The sequence below is a fragment of the Sturnira hondurensis genome, unplaced genomic scaffold, assembly GCF_014824575.4.
Source record: "Sturnira hondurensis isolate 20B ecotype Veracruz unplaced genomic scaffold, ASM1482457v3 Scaffold0002840, whole genome shotgun sequence".
Classification (NCBI taxonomy): domain Eukaryota; kingdom Metazoa; phylum Chordata; class Mammalia; order Chiroptera; family Phyllostomidae; genus Sturnira; species Sturnira hondurensis.
In genome coordinates this window covers 29,911,458-29,927,481 of record NW_028075471.1, presented here as the reverse complement: position 1 = coordinate 29,927,481, position 16,024 = coordinate 29,911,458, and the positions used below count along the sequence as shown (strand labels likewise).

General features: G+C 53.7%; 1 protein-coding gene across 5 annotated transcripts in view; it reads left to right on the top strand.

Moving 5' to 3' along the window:
- Positions 1–16,024, top strand: part of ADCYAP1R1 (ADCYAP receptor type I) — a 49,192-nt gene that overhangs the window by 14,948 nt on the left and 18,220 nt on the right. For all 5 annotated transcript variants that reach the window (XM_037041196.1, XM_037041197.1, XM_037041194.1 and 2 more), the window contains 10 exons: positions 1,962–2,069; positions 3,291–3,311; positions 4,346–4,387; positions 6,678–6,787; positions 7,305–7,402; positions 7,818–7,950; positions 8,734–8,887; positions 9,284–9,344; positions 9,870–9,939; positions 14,211–14,302. In XM_037041196.1, the coding sequence (XP_036897091.1) occupies positions 1,962–2,069; positions 3,291–3,311; positions 4,346–4,387; positions 6,678–6,787; positions 7,305–7,402; positions 7,818–7,950; positions 8,734–8,887; positions 9,284–9,344; positions 9,870–9,939; positions 14,211–14,302 (889 nt within the window). The remainder of the gene's footprint in view (positions 1–1,961; positions 2,070–3,290; positions 3,312–4,345; positions 4,388–6,677; positions 6,788–7,304; positions 7,403–7,817; positions 7,951–8,733; positions 8,888–9,283; positions 9,345–9,869; positions 9,940–14,210; positions 14,303–16,024) is intronic.

Below are 16,024 nucleotides of genomic sequence, written 5' to 3'. Positions count from 1 at the left end.
CTTGACCGTGTCCCACTTGAAGCACTCAAGGTCTTGGCTGTGGTATCCCTAACCTCTCCCCATTTTCCTTGTGTTTCTGGCCACACCTCCTCAGCCTTCTTCGCCAGCCCCTCTTCTAAGTGTTGGCGCTCCTTCCCCTGTGGGGGCCAGGCCCTCTCCTCCCTCCTTCTCACGCCACACTTCTCATACCACGCTGCATCCAGTCCCACGGCCCTCCTAGCACCCCTGCGCTGACCACTCCCTGCCCTCTCTCCAGCTCTGACTTCCCCTCTGGACTCCACACAGCTATCTAACTGCCTGTGTGAAGGCTTGGTGCTTTGCAGACGCCCCTTGGGGGATGTTTGTCCTGGCCGTGGGGCCAGGGAAGGCCATTCCAGCCCCTCGGCTGTCCTTCTGGGCATCATGGGCAGGCCCCCCGTGAACCTCTGTTCCTGATGTGAGCTCTAGTCACTCAGACTCGGAGACACCCTCAGAGATACCCTGCCCTCAGTATGCACACAGGGAAACTGAGTCAGGGGGTAGAGGCTCACCGGAGTCATGCAGTGAGCCCTTGGCAGAAGCAGACAAAATCCCAGTCTCGTGGCTGCCAGGCAGAAGCTGAGGGGACACCCTGCCCTTTCTCTCTCTCCCTCACCCTCGAATGCGGACTTCTCAGATGCATGTAGTCCACCTCTGTAGCCCTGGGCCGATGGGCACCAACCCGTGGCGGAGGCTCCGAAAAGGCTTGTTAAGAGAATGACCCCCCCATCCTGCCTCTAGGCCTGGGACCTCCACCCTGGGAGCCCCTCTACCTTGTGCCATCCTGCCTGAGCCCTGCACCCCTCCCTGCCGCCCGGTTCTCGTGACTGCTCACCTCCACCTCAAGTGCTCTGGGACCTTGGGGACATCAGCTGGCAGTAGCAGCTGGCTGTGCCAGGGCCCGATGTTCCACGTTCAGGGAACATCTGTCGGCAGGGCTCCTGGGACATGGGCCAGACGTGACTGTGCTCCCTGATTGTTCCATGGTCAGTACAGGCCACGGCAGCCACCCATGTGCTGCTGGGCCCCCTTCAAGGGCCTGATGTCACAGCCAGACATGTGCTGGCTGGGGCCCTGCTGGGGGGCGGGTAGGACAGGAACCGTCAGTCACCGGCCTGTTGCTGTGACACCCAGGACACAGCTCATGCGGTCTCACATGGCCCCCAGTGTCCTTGCTTTCCTGGTTTGTCATCTTGAGAACTCTCTGTGGTGCTTTGGGCTCCCAAACTTGGTCACCCCAGGAAGGGGATCCTGTAGGCTGCTGTGACTGGGTGTAAATCCCAGAACAGCCAGGTCCTGATTTGGAGAGGCAGACCACCCCCGGACCACATGGCCCCCACAAGCCAGTCAGCCAGGGAACCCACAAAGAGGCTGTGAGCTCGCGAGGCCTTCCCCGAGTCCCTCCCTGCCTGGCGCCCGCCCTGTGATAAGCTAGCGCCCCTCTGCTGGCCTTTCTTTTCACCTGGCAGGGCTCCATCCTCTCCGTGTCTCAGGGGAATGATTTCCAGGGACACCCAATTGACATCATGAGATTAATGATAATAGCACAGGGGGTGTTCATTGAGTAAGCTGGGCACTCTGCTGGGCGTGTTACAGGTGTGAGCTCACTACTGTCACCCGCTGTCTGTCCCTCATCTGGCGGAGTGGCCTTCTTCACAGCCCCTGTGTGCAGGCCTCTCAGCAGCACGCACACCCTGCCCTGGCACTGTGTGCTTTGCTACCTGTCACTCTGCCCACGTCTTCCTTTGATTCTGCCACATGCTGCTCTTCTGCCTAACCATAACCCAGGGGGTCCGTGGGGTTCCCTCCTCGTGAACTCCTGCCCCATTGCTTCCCCTACGCCCATGGTGTCAGGACTTAGGGACCACGTTAGGGGATCGAGGTGAAAAGATCATTAGAGGTGCTTGTGGCCAGGCTGGCTCACGTGGCTCGCTCCCCCACAGGCTGCCCCGGGATATGGGACAACATCACGTGTTGGAAGCATGCCCAGGTGGGCGAGATGGTCTTCATCACCTGCCCCAAGTTCTTCCAGATCATCTATCCAGACCAAGGTAGGTTTCCCTGTGGCCTTGTCAGGCCACACCCTGCCCAGCCCATGCCCCACACCTGGGCCCCAGACCCGTCTGGGACACAAGCACTAGGGACATCAGGCACCCTTCAGGCAGGTAGATAACCCCTTGCTATAGAGCTCATATTTGGGGAGGGGAGGGGGAACCACAGACCTCCTGCTCACAGGAACACGGAGGTTCCTCTCAGACTTGGCTCCCAGGTCCACGTGGGGACACATCGTTGTGGTGGGGCAAGGCTGGGCTCTCACACGTGGCATCCATCCCAAGATCAGAAAAGGCAGGGTATGGCTGCAGTGCATCCCCTGACCCCACCTCCCCTGTGAGCCACACCTCCCGCTTCCACACCTCCCACCAGCAGCCGCACACCCCCATCCTGACAACTAGGGGACTGGACGTGATCATGCCCTGCCTAGAGCAGGATAGGAAGTGGATGTTGAAAGAGGAGACAGTGCAGGGGAGGGCAGTGTGAGTGGGGCAACGTCAGGCCGGGGCGGCCCCTGACGCAGCCCCATTTCCCCGGCTCTAATTCACTTCTGTGGAAATCATGTTAGTCACCTCCCCCACTCACGGACGGACTCCCCTTCATTCATCCATCCATTTAAAGTTTGTCGAGCATCTACTCTGGGTCAGGCAAGACGGCTTCTTTTTAACAACAACAACAACATCAAAAGGCAAAATGAGTCAGCAGTAAAATGGCATTTTCTTAGGACAGACTTTCCTTCCGACTTCAGCCCACCCTGGCACTTGGGCAGTCAATCCACCCTGGACTTGAGGCTCGGTGGCTCACTGTGCCAGGGCCTTTTAGTGTCTCCATTCCCAAAGCTGAACTCATGAGACTTGCCTTAAATTCTTAGAAAGCGCAGGGGGCGTTTCTCTCTGCCCCACTGGGTGCCCAGGGCCAGACGTGGGGCTCACTGCAGTAGCTGCCACTCTGTGGGCTCTGGGGATGCAGAGCACTCGCCTCCACTAGGACACCTCTGCTCTCCTCCTGTGACTGAGTCCCGTTGTAGAGGGAGCGGTGGGAGTCTTCAGTGACCGGCCAGCCCCCAGCTAGTAGTCCTTGTGGCTCCGGCCCCGGTAGAGCCTCTCTCCGGAGTTTGGGGGTAGGGTGGGGAAGAGGGAGGGGGAGGGACAGCAGGGCCCACCGAGAGCAGACCCCACTTCAGCCCTCACTCACCTCTGTGTGCTCTCTCTCTGTTTCAGCCTGGGAGACGGAAACCATCGGTAAGAGGAGCCCTGGAGAGAACCGACTGCTGGTCACCTGTCCGTCTGTGCATCCAGCTGGAGCCCAACTCTGGCTGTTGGGAATGGGTGGGGGTGGAGCGAAAGGCTTACCAGGGACCAGGGTCTCTCCTCCTTCTTCTTCCCTCCTCCCCCAGACTGTCCTAGAAGGGGGTGCACAGGAAGATGGAAGGTTCAGCCCTTGGCCTCGGTGCTCGTGGGCTTCTTTGGGAGGACGAGACCCAGCCCCAGAGGGGTTAGAAAACAAGCCCACCAAATGGCTAAGTGCAGGCCCAAGTGTGTGTGTGAGCCTATGCAGAGGCCAGTCCCCACAAGTGGCTGCAGGGTTGGAATTTCGGCAGGCATGAGGACAGAAGAGACCTAAGGACACAGCATGCAGGCAGAGTCATGTAAAAGTCCAGGGAGGCCTCCTGGAGGAGGTAGCATGTCTGCTGGACCTTGGAAACAGGGTTTGAGAATGTAGAGGGGAAATGGAGGTTCAGTGCTAGTAGGGGTGTCGGTGTAGGGGGAGGTGGGAATAGAGTCAGGAGAGAGAGGGAGAGACAAAGGTCCGGGGATGAAGTCTTCGGATTTCTGGGTTCCCTTTGATAGGAACAGTTTGGAGTGGGGGCTCCGAAGAGGAAACAGGAAGCCCAGGACTTGGGCGGCTGTTTCTCGCCTTGCCCTCGAAAAGGCCCCCCCACCCTTTGTCCTTCCTCTCCCACTCTACTCTGGAGGAGGCCTTCTCATCATCCGGCCTTGTCCCATTTCCACTTCCTGTGGTCCGGGGTGGGGGGAACTGAATCATCAGCATCTTTAGCAGCACAGAAATACAAAGCAAATGAGACTTCCATTAGAATGTGCAGTGTGTCAGAAAGGTGAGGCTGCCGTTGCTAGGCCGCCTCTTGGCTGAGGCCCCACCTCTTGCTCTCCCAACCGGGGGCAGGTTCGGCCTTCAGCCTGGAGAGCCGGCGATGTCCAGCCCTGGCACTCGGGCGGCTGGTGTTCTGACTCATGCCCATGTCTCTGTTTTGCAGGAGACTTTGATTTCGCAGACATTAACTCCTTGAATCTCTCAGGTAAGTGGGAGTCCACCATGGGCTGGCTGGAGGGGGTGGCATCTGCTGGCCTGTGAGCCTGGGGCATGCCTCTCTGTGGCTGTGTGGCCTTTGGCAGGTCCCCTTTCTTCTTTGATGAAGCTGTGGATCTTCTCTGCGGAAACTGGCACTCATGTGCCCAGACAGTTTCAGGGGCACGCAGATCTCTTAGAGCCCTGCCCTGGGCCCCAAATAAAGAGCCCTGGATCAGCAGCTCCTGATAGCTTTGAGCTCCTACGTGGTTCTCATACTTGAATTGTGCTCATGATGCCCCAGTGGGCTTGTTAAAACTCAAATTCCTGGGCCTTCCCGCCCAGGGTCTCTAATTGAGTAGGCCTGGGTTGGGGCCTAAGAACATGCATTTCTAGCCAGTGTCCCAGGGGGTGCTGATGGGCTGGTCTGGGGAGGGCGCCCACTTTGAGAACCTTGCCCTGGCGCCGGGTGCTCCTGTGAGGGTGCCGGGGAGGAGGGGCCTGGGGAAGCCACCAGGAGCAATCACTGTGGGGTTCTGACACCTGGAGAGCAATAGAGCAATTGTGTGGCCAGTTCATGGCTGGGCTCTGAGCAAAAAGGCTCCTGCTTCTCTGAGCCCACACTGTACTACAGAAAGAAAAAGAGAGAGAAGGAGAATAGGAGAAAGGAAATGATGCCTGCCTCTAGGACACTTTATAAAGTTGGTCTTCGAAGCAGCTTCCCTTGCCTATTCCCACCACCCTGATGTGGACAAAGTGGAGAGGAAATGAAGCCCAGGGAGGGAAGGGTCAAGGCCATGGTCCCCTGGGACATGTGGACTCTCTGAAAGACGGGCTCACAGGGACGTGGAAGGAGCTTGCCAATCATAGCCTGAGACAGACCTGCTGGAAGCAGGACCAGTTGGCATGGAACTGGGAGGCAGAAGTGGGCCCTCTCTCCCTGGGCCTGCCAGATGTCCCCCTTGGCCCAGGGCTTTGAGCCCCAGAAGCCGCTCCGCTCTGGGCAGAGCTGTCTTTATGGCAGGGCCGCTGCCCCTCTGCTGCTCCCTGGAGCCCAGGATCTGCATTTCTGACTCTGTTGGCTAAAAAGACCGCTGTAGAACTTACAACGTGGCTGGCAAGGACATGAGGTTGGCAACTTTGGAGTGGCGGCTCTCCTGTCTTGGCCTCTGCCCTTGGCTCCTTCCAGAGCTTCCCAGAGGTGATATTGGTCAAAGAGGAGGTGTTCCTCCAGTGGCATGGGCGCAGGAGCCCCTTTCCAGCAGGTGTCTTTGGTCGTGACAAAATCCTGTGACAGCAAGAACCATCCCCTGTGTTCTCTTATGTCCTAGTCCACCAGTGAACTCCCAGGGAGCTGGTCTGGGAGCAAGGTCAGTCTGGGGCCACCTTCCAGGGCTGGGCTGGAGGCCAAGGGGGCTGTTGGCTTCTCTGTAGCCCTGGACTTCCGGGGGTCACCTTGGAGGCATCAGGAGAGTTGTTCAAGGCTGAACAGCCCCGGGCCGGGCATCAGGTAGCCTGGCCTGATGTACTAGTCCCCACTGTACTACCAGTCGGGGACTCCTGCCTCCTCCAGGGCCCCCCAGCATGGCCTTTAAAGTCGATCAGAGAAAACTGAAGTACATAAGTGTCGGGAAACAGATAGACACCCAAACCTGGAAAGGCAGAAGTTCTTTAAAAAAAACAACAACAACAAACCTAAATGCATATCATAATGAGACTTTATGCTAGGCTAGTGGAGGCCTGGTTCTTGTTGATTAAGCAAGCCCCGTGTTCCCTCTGTGTGGGACGGGACTTTGCAGCTGCTGGTAGGCCCAGAGCTCCCAGTGAGAATGCCACCCAGGATGTGAGGGAGACTCCTGCCCCTTGGTTACCTGAGGCGGTTTCTGGACCAGAACCCCTGGCAGGGGGGTGGGCAAATGTGGGCCTGGAGGTTCTGCTCACTGAAGTTTGGTTAAGTGCTGACTCAGGGCCCAGGAGAGGGCCTCAGGCCTTTCTCAGGTGAGCCCTGGCCAGGCCAGGTCCAAGACAGAGGGGGAGGCTGGATTCAGCCCTGCTGGGCCCCTTGCCCCTAGTTCAGAGATCAGCTTGCATCTCCCCCCGCCTCACGTTCTCCATGAAGGCGTCCTCAGCGATGGTTGGTTTCCCTTCACAGCGGAGGAATTGAAGAGCCTTGAGTGGCCACGCTTCCCGGAGGGGCATATGGGCTTCCAGGCATCCCTGCCTATGAACTAGCTTTTGAAGAAGAATTTCAGGGACCTCTTAAATCGCTTTTGTGCCTCTGGGTTCCCCTTCTGCTGCAGGCATGCGGGTGATAGGCCGGAACTGCACAGAAGATGGCTGGTCAGAGACTTTCCCTCATTATTTCGATGCCTGTGGGTTTGACGAGGGATATAATGAAACTGGGGACCAGGTGAGTGTCTGCCCCCCACCTGGAGGCAGTGAGGGTGGGGCTGTGGGGGCAGGTGGAAGGGTCTTCCCACCAGAGGCCTTGACTTTCAATGGGACTACAGGAATCTCAGGTCCCTAGGCAGCATTTATGAGTGTCCCGTGTCTCCAAGCCAGTGACATGGAGGGCAGGACTTGCATTCACTCGTTCTGGGCAGAGAAGCAGCTGGGTGGCTCCCTGAGCTCCTCCAGCCCCCACCATGTGTCCCCCACCTCACCGGCTGCTCTTCCAGGACACCCTGCCTTCCTGGCCCGGCAACTGGCAGGTGACTGCTGGGCCCAGCAGGGTTCCTCCTGGACCCGCTTCCAGGCTAAGGCGGTGACGGGGTCGGTTGGCACTCCTGCACTCAGCAAACACCTGCAGAGCCTCTGAGGAGTACAGGCTCTGTGCAGAGGCGAGGAGGCAGTGGGCCCAGGGGTGGGCAGGTGCAAGGCTGGAGTAGGCCCCACACGGAGCCCTGCCTGTCCTGTACCCCCTCCAGGATTCCTACTACCTGTCAGTGAAGGCTCTGTACACAGCAGGCTACAGCACGTCCCTCGTGTCCCTCACCACTGCCATGGTCATCTTGTGTCGCTTCCGGTGAGACCTCCAGCAGTGTTCCAGGGAGCACCGATCACCCCTGGCTGGGTCCCCCGATGTCAGTCCTGGAGCTGTGCTGGGAGGTGTTCCCCCTGCTCTAGGATAACAGATGGGAACCTTGACCCCAGAGAGGGCACCTGGCCCTTCTGGGGCAGGAGACCCCCGTGCGTCACTTGTCTCTTCCTGGTCTAGACAGAGGCCGCTGGAGGGGCACATCTGGCCCCGAGGCATCCTGGGGTTAGGGGACAGGGGCTTGAAACTGAGGGAGGTGGGAGGAAGGGGACGGGTGGTCTGGGGGGGGGGAGTTGCACAGGCGCACAGGCCCACAGCCATGCAGGTGTCCCCGCGGGTCCCCACGTGGCTTCTGGGACTCTGTGGGTTCACTGCCTCAAGGCCTCTCCCTCCGCTGCGGCAGGAAGCTGCACTGCACCCGCAACTTCATCCACATGAACCTGTTCGTGTCGTTCATGCTGCGGGCCATCTCCGTCTTCATCAAGGACTGGGTCCTCTATGAGGAGCACGACAGCAGCCACTGCTTCATCTCCTCGGTGAGTGAGCCCTGCCCCGTGGGACACACCCCTCCCAGAATGTGCCCACCACCCAGGTACTTCCTGCAGGCTAAGACATGGGGCCCCAGTGAACACAGAAACCCGGGAGTGATCAAGGGGCTACCAGTAGCCAGTGAGTCCCCTATATGATGCCACCTCCTGTCCCTTGGCATGTGGGTGCACGTGGCAGAGCAGTGGAAGGTCATGCAGAAAGGCCAAGTCCCACTTGGCTCAGAGAGAGGGCTTGCCTGGTCCCTGGTCACTTGCCTCGCCCGTGAGCCCAGGGACTGATGGGCTGGCCTTCTTTCCAGACCTCCGACTCGTGGAAGTAAGCAGAGAAGATCGATTTTGAGGGGGCGGTATGGAAAAGGCAGCCTAGGGCACGGGGTCTTGACCTGGGAGGGCACACTTAGAAGAGGTCTCTATAAGATTTTGGGGGGGACAGGGGTATCCCCCCACCCCTGTCATGTCTAAAGCCTTCATCTTATCAAGGGGGCTCCTGCAAGGACCTCGTTGTCACGTAGCCTGTGAGGGTGGGGAGGGGATAGGAAGATGGGGGAGAATGAGCCTCCATGGGCAGCTCCAGTGTGGAAATAGGCCACTACATTTTAAACTCCGAGTCTAGGAATCTCGAGTGTTTCAGACCCACGGAACATGGAAGCCTGAGCCTACCAGAGCTGAAGGCCTTCTGGATTCTCCCTGGTCCTACTGGGCTGGGTTTCAGGGCTCAGTGGGGCGGGGATCACGGCTCACGTCCCCCGACCCTTCCCGTTCTCTGGGCAGGTGGAATGCAAAGCCGTAATGGTTTTCTTTCACTACTGTGTCGTGTCTAACTACTTCTGGCTGTTCATCGAGGGCCTGTACCTCTTCACCCTGCTGGTGGAGACCTTCTTCCCCGAGAGGAGATACTTCTGCTGGTACACCATTATTGGCTGGGGTAGGTCACTGGCTGTGGCCAGGACAGGCTAAGGTCTTGTGGGCAGGTATGGCCTTGGTGCCCCGTCAGAGAGAGTCAGGGCTGAGTAGGAGGCACTTCCCCGTCCCCACAGAGGGCACACGCCTGCTGCGTGGACTCTCTCATGCTCTTCCTGCCCCCAGGAAGCCTGCCATCTTCTGAGAGGGTACACCCAGGAGTCCTGTGAGGCAACACAGCCCATGGTGTAGGGGAGACACAGACCCACAGGAGGCAGTGGGGGGTTAGGGACAGAGAGGGCTCCCAGCACTCCAGGTATGAGAGGGACACATGCCCATGGGCCAGAACCCCACATCTGGGGGAAACACTGGACCTGGAGGTGTTCCTATTGTCATAGGGCCCCTTGTCTTGCTTTTGCAGGGACCCCAACCCTGTGCGTGTCAGTGTGGGCTGTGCTGAGGCTCTACTTTGATGACACAGGGTGAGTGCGTGCCCCAGGCTGGGGCAGGGCCCCGGGGACATGGCTCCACATGGGCTTCTCCGAGGCTGCCCCGACTCCACGTTAACTGCCCCAGACAGACCATCCCACACTGGGCCCAGGCTGCACCCCGAGCCTAGGGCATCCAATGCACTGACCTCCCCCTTTCCTCGGTGGAGCCACGCAACCCCATCTCAGCCAGAAGGCGAACAAGCAGTTGCAGAGTCCTGCTCCACTCCCGGGCCCAGCTCTGAGTGTCTGGTCCTTTGGGGGAAGGAAGGAAGAAGGATCAGGGGAAGGTGCTGCACCCCCCAAGAGTCCTAGATCTGAAGGGGGAATGCGGCCCTTGAGGGGTCCTTTGGTGACCTGACTCTTGGGCTTCTACTTAGAGTTGACAGGGGAGCAGAGGGAAGGACGGGGCCCCTGAGAACTCTCCTTCCTGCCGCCCCTCCTCAAGGACCAGAGATGTTGCCCGGCAGGCGTCCTGTGCCCTGAGCATCATCCCTCTCCCCTCCCCCTGTCTTTCAGCTGCTGGGACATGAATGACAGCACAGCCCTGTGGTGGGTGATCAAAGGCCCCGTGGTCGGCTCCATCATGGTGAGTGTCCTCCAAACAAGGGCGAGGGAGGTGGTGGCCTGGGCCAAAAGGCACGGCGGGAGAGGGAATGAAGAGGTCACCACCTACACCAGCCTCCTCCTTATTCACGGTTGCATTATATTCTGTCACATGGGTGTCCATGTTAGTTAGCTCTCCTGATGATGCTGGCTTTAATATTACCCCATTCTCCCCATCACAAAAGATCTGACTAGGGACAGTTCTGTGTATCATTTTGAGCACGTGTGAATATTTATTTAGAAAAAATCCTTCAAAGGGGGATTTTTAGGTCCGTTGTCTACTACACTTGTGTTATCAGTCATTTGAATTTTTGCGTGGTCTTGTGGGGGATAATGGTTGCTTGAGGCTTTAGTGTGCATTTCTCCACATAGCCAGTGCTGGAGGGAATTTTCCTGATGTTTATTGGCGGTTTGTTTATATTCCTGTTAATACCTTTTTATTGATTGATTTTTTGCTTACTTTTCTCGTCCAGTTGTCTTTCTCGCTGTTTGATGGACAGTGGCGCTGCGTTTGGTGTAGAGGTTGTAAGTGTACTGCCAGGTGGTGCACCTCAGACGGTCAAGCCAGTGGGCTTCCTCTCCACACTTTCCAAGCCTTGCTTCTTGTTTCAGGAGGCCTCTCCAGACCTCAGACAGAAAGATACTCTTTGTCATTGTCTTGTCACATTTTTGTTGATTGGGTTATTCCGTGCTTGAACCCAGCTCAAATTTTACTTCCTTGATATGAAATGCTAGCTCACTTTATCTGATTTTATTTTCTCCCCCATGGGTAGATGCTGTACTCTCTCAATTATTTTTATGGAATAGACCATCTTTTCTCCATTGTACCGAAATGGCATTGTATCATAAACGCTCGCTGTGTTCCATTGGGTCCCAGATTTTCTATTCTGTGTTTCAGCACTGCAGCGTGCATTCATATCTGGTATGCTAATTTCCCCTTCTTTATTCTTTTATTCTTCCAAATCTTATTGCACGTTTTCTTTTTTATGTGGATTTCAAATCCTTTGGCAAGTCGCGAATCAAAAGTCTGGTGGAAATTTTTGTAGAACTTACACTGAAATTATAACCTAACTTGGAGGATACGGCACCCCCCCCACGCTCCCCCGCCCCTCGCCGTGCCGCTATCCACAGTTCTGCTTTCTAAGTTTCCAGTTACCTGTGGTCAACCATGGTCTGGAAAAAAAATCAGATGGCAGGTTCCAGAAATACACAGTTCATAAGTCTTAATGTGGATGCCACTGTGGACAGCGTGATGAAATCTCACACTGTCTCCCCCAGCCATGCCTGGTCAGGGACCCTCTGTCTGTCACTGTGCAGGATACACGCGGGTGGGTCGCTTTGTAGCCATCTTGGTTGTCCCATTGATTACACTTTGAGGGGGAAAGACCACACTCCCAGAACTTTCATGACAGCATTTTGTGACAACTGTTCTATTTATTACCAGGTATTATTAACCTCTAACTCTGCCTGATTTATAATTTAAACTTTATCACAGATATGGATGTATAGGAAAAACATCGTATGTTGGGGGCTTGGTACAACCTGCTGTTTCTAGCATCCTCTGGGCTCTTGAAGAGAATCCCTTGTGAAGAAGGAGGGATGACCGTAACCGATTTTCTTACAATGATGAGCCTTTCTCTCCGAGAACATTTATTCAGATCTTCACTTATTCAGTCTTTCTCACAGTTGTACAGTTTTTAGTTGTCTTGTTCAGTTTGCCTCCGAGATAAGTCCAGCCAGTCTGTGCTTTCGCTGCATCTGGGAATCATTCATTGTATGTTTTTATAAATATTCACTATATGTTTTTTAGCAGGTTACTGCTGATATTTAGGGAAGCTTTTAGTTTTTTATTTGTTTTTTTTTTCTTCATCACTTTTTAAAACACTATTTTTCGTTCTCATTCCTTTTCAGCTGTTTCTCATGGATTTTCTGGGTAGAAAATGACATGATCCTTAAATGACGCTAGTTTTTACTCTTCCTTTCTAATGTTTTTACCATGGATGCCTTGGTTTCATTGAGGATGCTGCCTGCTGCAGTCTTGGGAAGTCACTGTTTAATAAATTAGCAAAGTTTCTGGTCCTGGCTTGTTTCCGTGTNGTTACTGCTGATATTTAGGGAAGCTTTTAGTTTTTTATTTGTTTTTTTTTTCTTTATCACTTTTTAAAACATTATTTTTCGTTCTCATTCCTTTTCAGCTGTTTCTCATGGATTTTCTGGGTAGAAAATGACATGATCCTTAAATGACGCTAGTTTTTACTCATCCTTTCTAATGTTTTTACCATGGATGCCTTGGTTTCATTGAGGATGCTGCCTGCTGCAGTCTTGGGAAGTCACTGTTTAATAAATTAGCAAAGTTTCTGGTCCTGGCTTGTTTCCGTGTACATTTGTTTAAAGTCAGGAATAGGTGTCGAATTTTATCAAATGTGTTTTGGAGATGTTTACTGAAGTAAATTTTTGTTTAGTGATGGACATTTCTAGTGTTTCAGCTTTTCTTCGTCGTGAACAATGCCACAGTGGACATCTCTGTGCCTATCTTGGGGCATGCGTGCAAGTGTTTTCAGAATTCATCTCCAGGAGTGGAATTTCTGGGACACAGGCTATGTACGTTTACCATGTTTGTGGGGAGCAAGTTGCCCCCCACTAGCCAGGTACAAGAGTGCTTGTCTCTCATGTCCTCGTTGGCGTCATGACTGCCGAACTATCTGCCAATCTTTTCGGGGACTACAGTAGCTTATTGCTTTAATTGGCTACAGTAGCAAGTGTTTCATTTCTTTTGTATTCCTGGCACAAAACCTTTATGGTTATGATCTGTTGGTTCATTTAGTACACCGCTAAATTCTCCGTGTTCATATTTTGTTTATAGTTTTTGCATTGCTCTTCGTAAGTTCTCTGGTTTTAGGTGTGTACCTGTGTGTCTGTGAGTGTGTGTGTTTTGTTAGCCTCATAGGTAATTTGGGAGCTTTTCTCCTTATTTGCTCTTGAACCGTGGAGCAGTTTGTGAACCTCGTCTTCCTCAGAGGCGTTCTGGAACTGCTCCGTAAAGTGGTCTGGGCCTGGCGCCTCTGCCTGTATACACAGTCGGTTCCTTTCTAAGTTTCTTTTGAGGTCATTGCTCTCTTCAGATTCTCCCCATCTTCTAGATTTGCTTTTGCTAACTTACATTTCCCCACTTTGTTTGATTTCTTCTTATGATTTAAAATATTCTATGCATCTGTTGTTTTAGTTTCCTTTTTTTTGGTTCCGTTTAATTACATTTTTTTCCTTTTGAATGGATACACATATGCAGTTAGCTGTAATCACTGAGCTAAATCCCAGGTGTTGATTAGACACAGGGCGGGTAGGAGAAAACATGACTGACAGGACCCTGCTTTCACAGGGCAGCTTGCTTTATAATTCTAATGGCCCTCCGCAAACAAATGAAACAAGGCCTAAAATGGAAATCTTTTTTATTGATCAAGTCTACCTTTTAAAATAATTTTTTACAATGAATTTTTATCTTTATTAATTTCTTTTCTATAGAAGTTAAATTTGTGGTACTCTTACCCTAGTTTTTTTACTTGGATGCTTAATTACTTTATCTTCAGCATTTATTATTTTTTAATAAGCGAGCGTGAGGCTCCCCATGTCTTTCTCAGGGTGCCGCTGTGGCAGCATCTGGAAGATGTCCACGTGCTGCAGTCCTCTCACGGTGCCTCGTTTCTGTTTGTTTGTCCACCTCCATCCTCCTCTCTCTCCGTACCCACTGCTTAGCACTTGTTTTAGGGAGCTTGGGCTCCTGATCTTTATCTGAAGGTAAATGCTGCCATTGCTACTCCCAGGCAAGCCTTTAATTAATAATGTGTGTGGTTGTCCATTCCAGTTCCCCATATTCAATGACTCTGAACTTGGAGTTCCTCCAGAGGGCAGCTCTCACCTCTGCAATAGCCTCCTCTCTATCTGTTTGGCACTGGACTTGTTCCATCACCCTGACCCTAGTTGCTCTTTCTCTTCCAGAAATCACTCACTTTTCTGGCTCACTCATGATAATCTTTCCCATTTCTCAGTACTCCTGTGGAATTCCTTTTCTTCTGTCTCTTCTGTCATTGCAACCCTAGGAACACATGTTCTCATGCCGCCATCTTGGATTATGAGTCTGGATGGGATCTCGACTAGATCGGGGAGGGTCCTGCTGAGGGATTAACGGCCAATGCAGGGGCAGGGGAGTGGATACCTCTGCCCAGAATCATTTCCATCTGCTATTTCTTGGCTCCTCAGGTGAACTTTGGGCTCTTTGTTGGCATCATCTTCATCCTTGTGCAAAAACTTCAATCTCCAGACATGGGAGGCAATGAGTCCAGCATCTACTTGTAAGTACCATTGTGTGAATACCATAGTCACTTCCAACAGCTGCGAGGGCCCTGCTCTCAGGCCACGGGCGGAGAGGCCTGGGCTGTGCTGACAGGGTAACCTAGCACAGGCATTTGCAGGATTTCTTTCTGATAAAAGTGCCTTTAAGATCTAGTCACCCACCTATCCTCAGCCAGCCCAGGAGCTCCTAATCCACATGGTGATAGCATGGAAGGGAAGAGAGAGAGAAGGGAAGACACTGACAGATGTCATGTCACCCTAGGAAACTAAAGATGGAAATTGCCAGATTCCCTAGGGTAGGTAGGGTCCAGTTGTTTAGAAGCTGGGTTTCCTCTGGGGATCTTGGTGCTTTGGGAGGGTCATGAACACCCCTGGTTGCCTGAGGCTCCCGTCCCAGCCCCGCCTGTGCATGTTGCTGCAGCTGCTACCAGCGAGTCACGTGGGTATTCTCGCTGGTCTCGGTGTTGCAAGGGGGACATTCTTTTTTTTCTCTTCCCCTTGGGGCAGGTTACTTCTGGGTCTGGTCCTCTTCCTATAATTCCCTCTTCCCTGAGCAAAGGAATATCTGAATTGTTTGGACAGATGAGGTTCACAGGCAACCTCTTACCATTGAGTGTAGGGTTTTCTTCACTTCCGCTGCCATTTGGTTTGTTTCCTACAAGTGTTTCTGCCGTCATGTCCCCAAAGGCTGATCCCTGCTTTCTCTGCCCCACCTCCTTCCATCCCCAACTCATTCTGGGGCAGCCTGAGTGTGTTTCATCTGACCCTTCTTGCTTCACGGTCAGAAGCCTGGCCAGGCTAGGTGTGTGTGGTAGGGCGGGTGGGGGGGAGAAGGGTTGCTGCCGGGACACTTCTGATGCTGGGGTGGAAGGTCAGTCCCCTGTGGTTGGCTGGAGGGGCCAGATGGGCACAGAAAATCTGGGGGCAGTCTCTGGGGTCTGTCTGTGGCCAGGATATAAGGCACATGTGTTGCTTCCTTGGTTTTTAAAGAAGAGAGCAAATTAGAAGGAGCTGAAGTATTTCCATCACATTAGCAGGGGGCTTTGTCCTGACTTCATCAGAGACCCGAAGGCGGGGCTCAGAACTCTGATAGCTGCCCAGTGGATAAGTAGGGCAGCAGAAGGTTCTCCTGGAGAGAGGGAGAGAGAGAGAAGGAGGCGGGGAGAGAGAGAGAAACGGCTCAGAGACCCACGCTAGATCCTTCCCTGTGATTCTCACTCCTCGGGGCTTCCCATGGTCTGTGTGTTCAGCCCAGGCATGCCCCTCATGGAAGCCCTTCCCATGAGGCTGGGGGTCAACCCAAGGCCTGGTTTGGTAAGCTTTGTTCTGCATGGAGGATGATTCCATTCCATTGGGAAAGAGTCACCCCCCCACACGCTTTCTTTTGTTATCCATTTGCTGTTTTTTTTTCATTTTTTGCAAGTTTCTACCAACCCCTGCTTATATGTGTATGCTATGTAGTAAAAAATATTCATCCATACTAAGGTATGAAGTCTCCGAGGCTCACCCTTGGGGGACCAGTCGGGCCTGTTCTCTGCCACTAACTAACTGCCCTAGAGAGGTGACCCCTGCCTTCATCTCAGGGACCTGCGACACAGGGCCCCACTGCTCTCCTCACCACCCTGTCCAGCATCAGTAATATATGCTGTATCTGGCCCCAGGTCCTCCTCTCCAGGGCGCATGGGCCCCCCATGAGCAGTTACCTTGGATGTGTGAGCCAG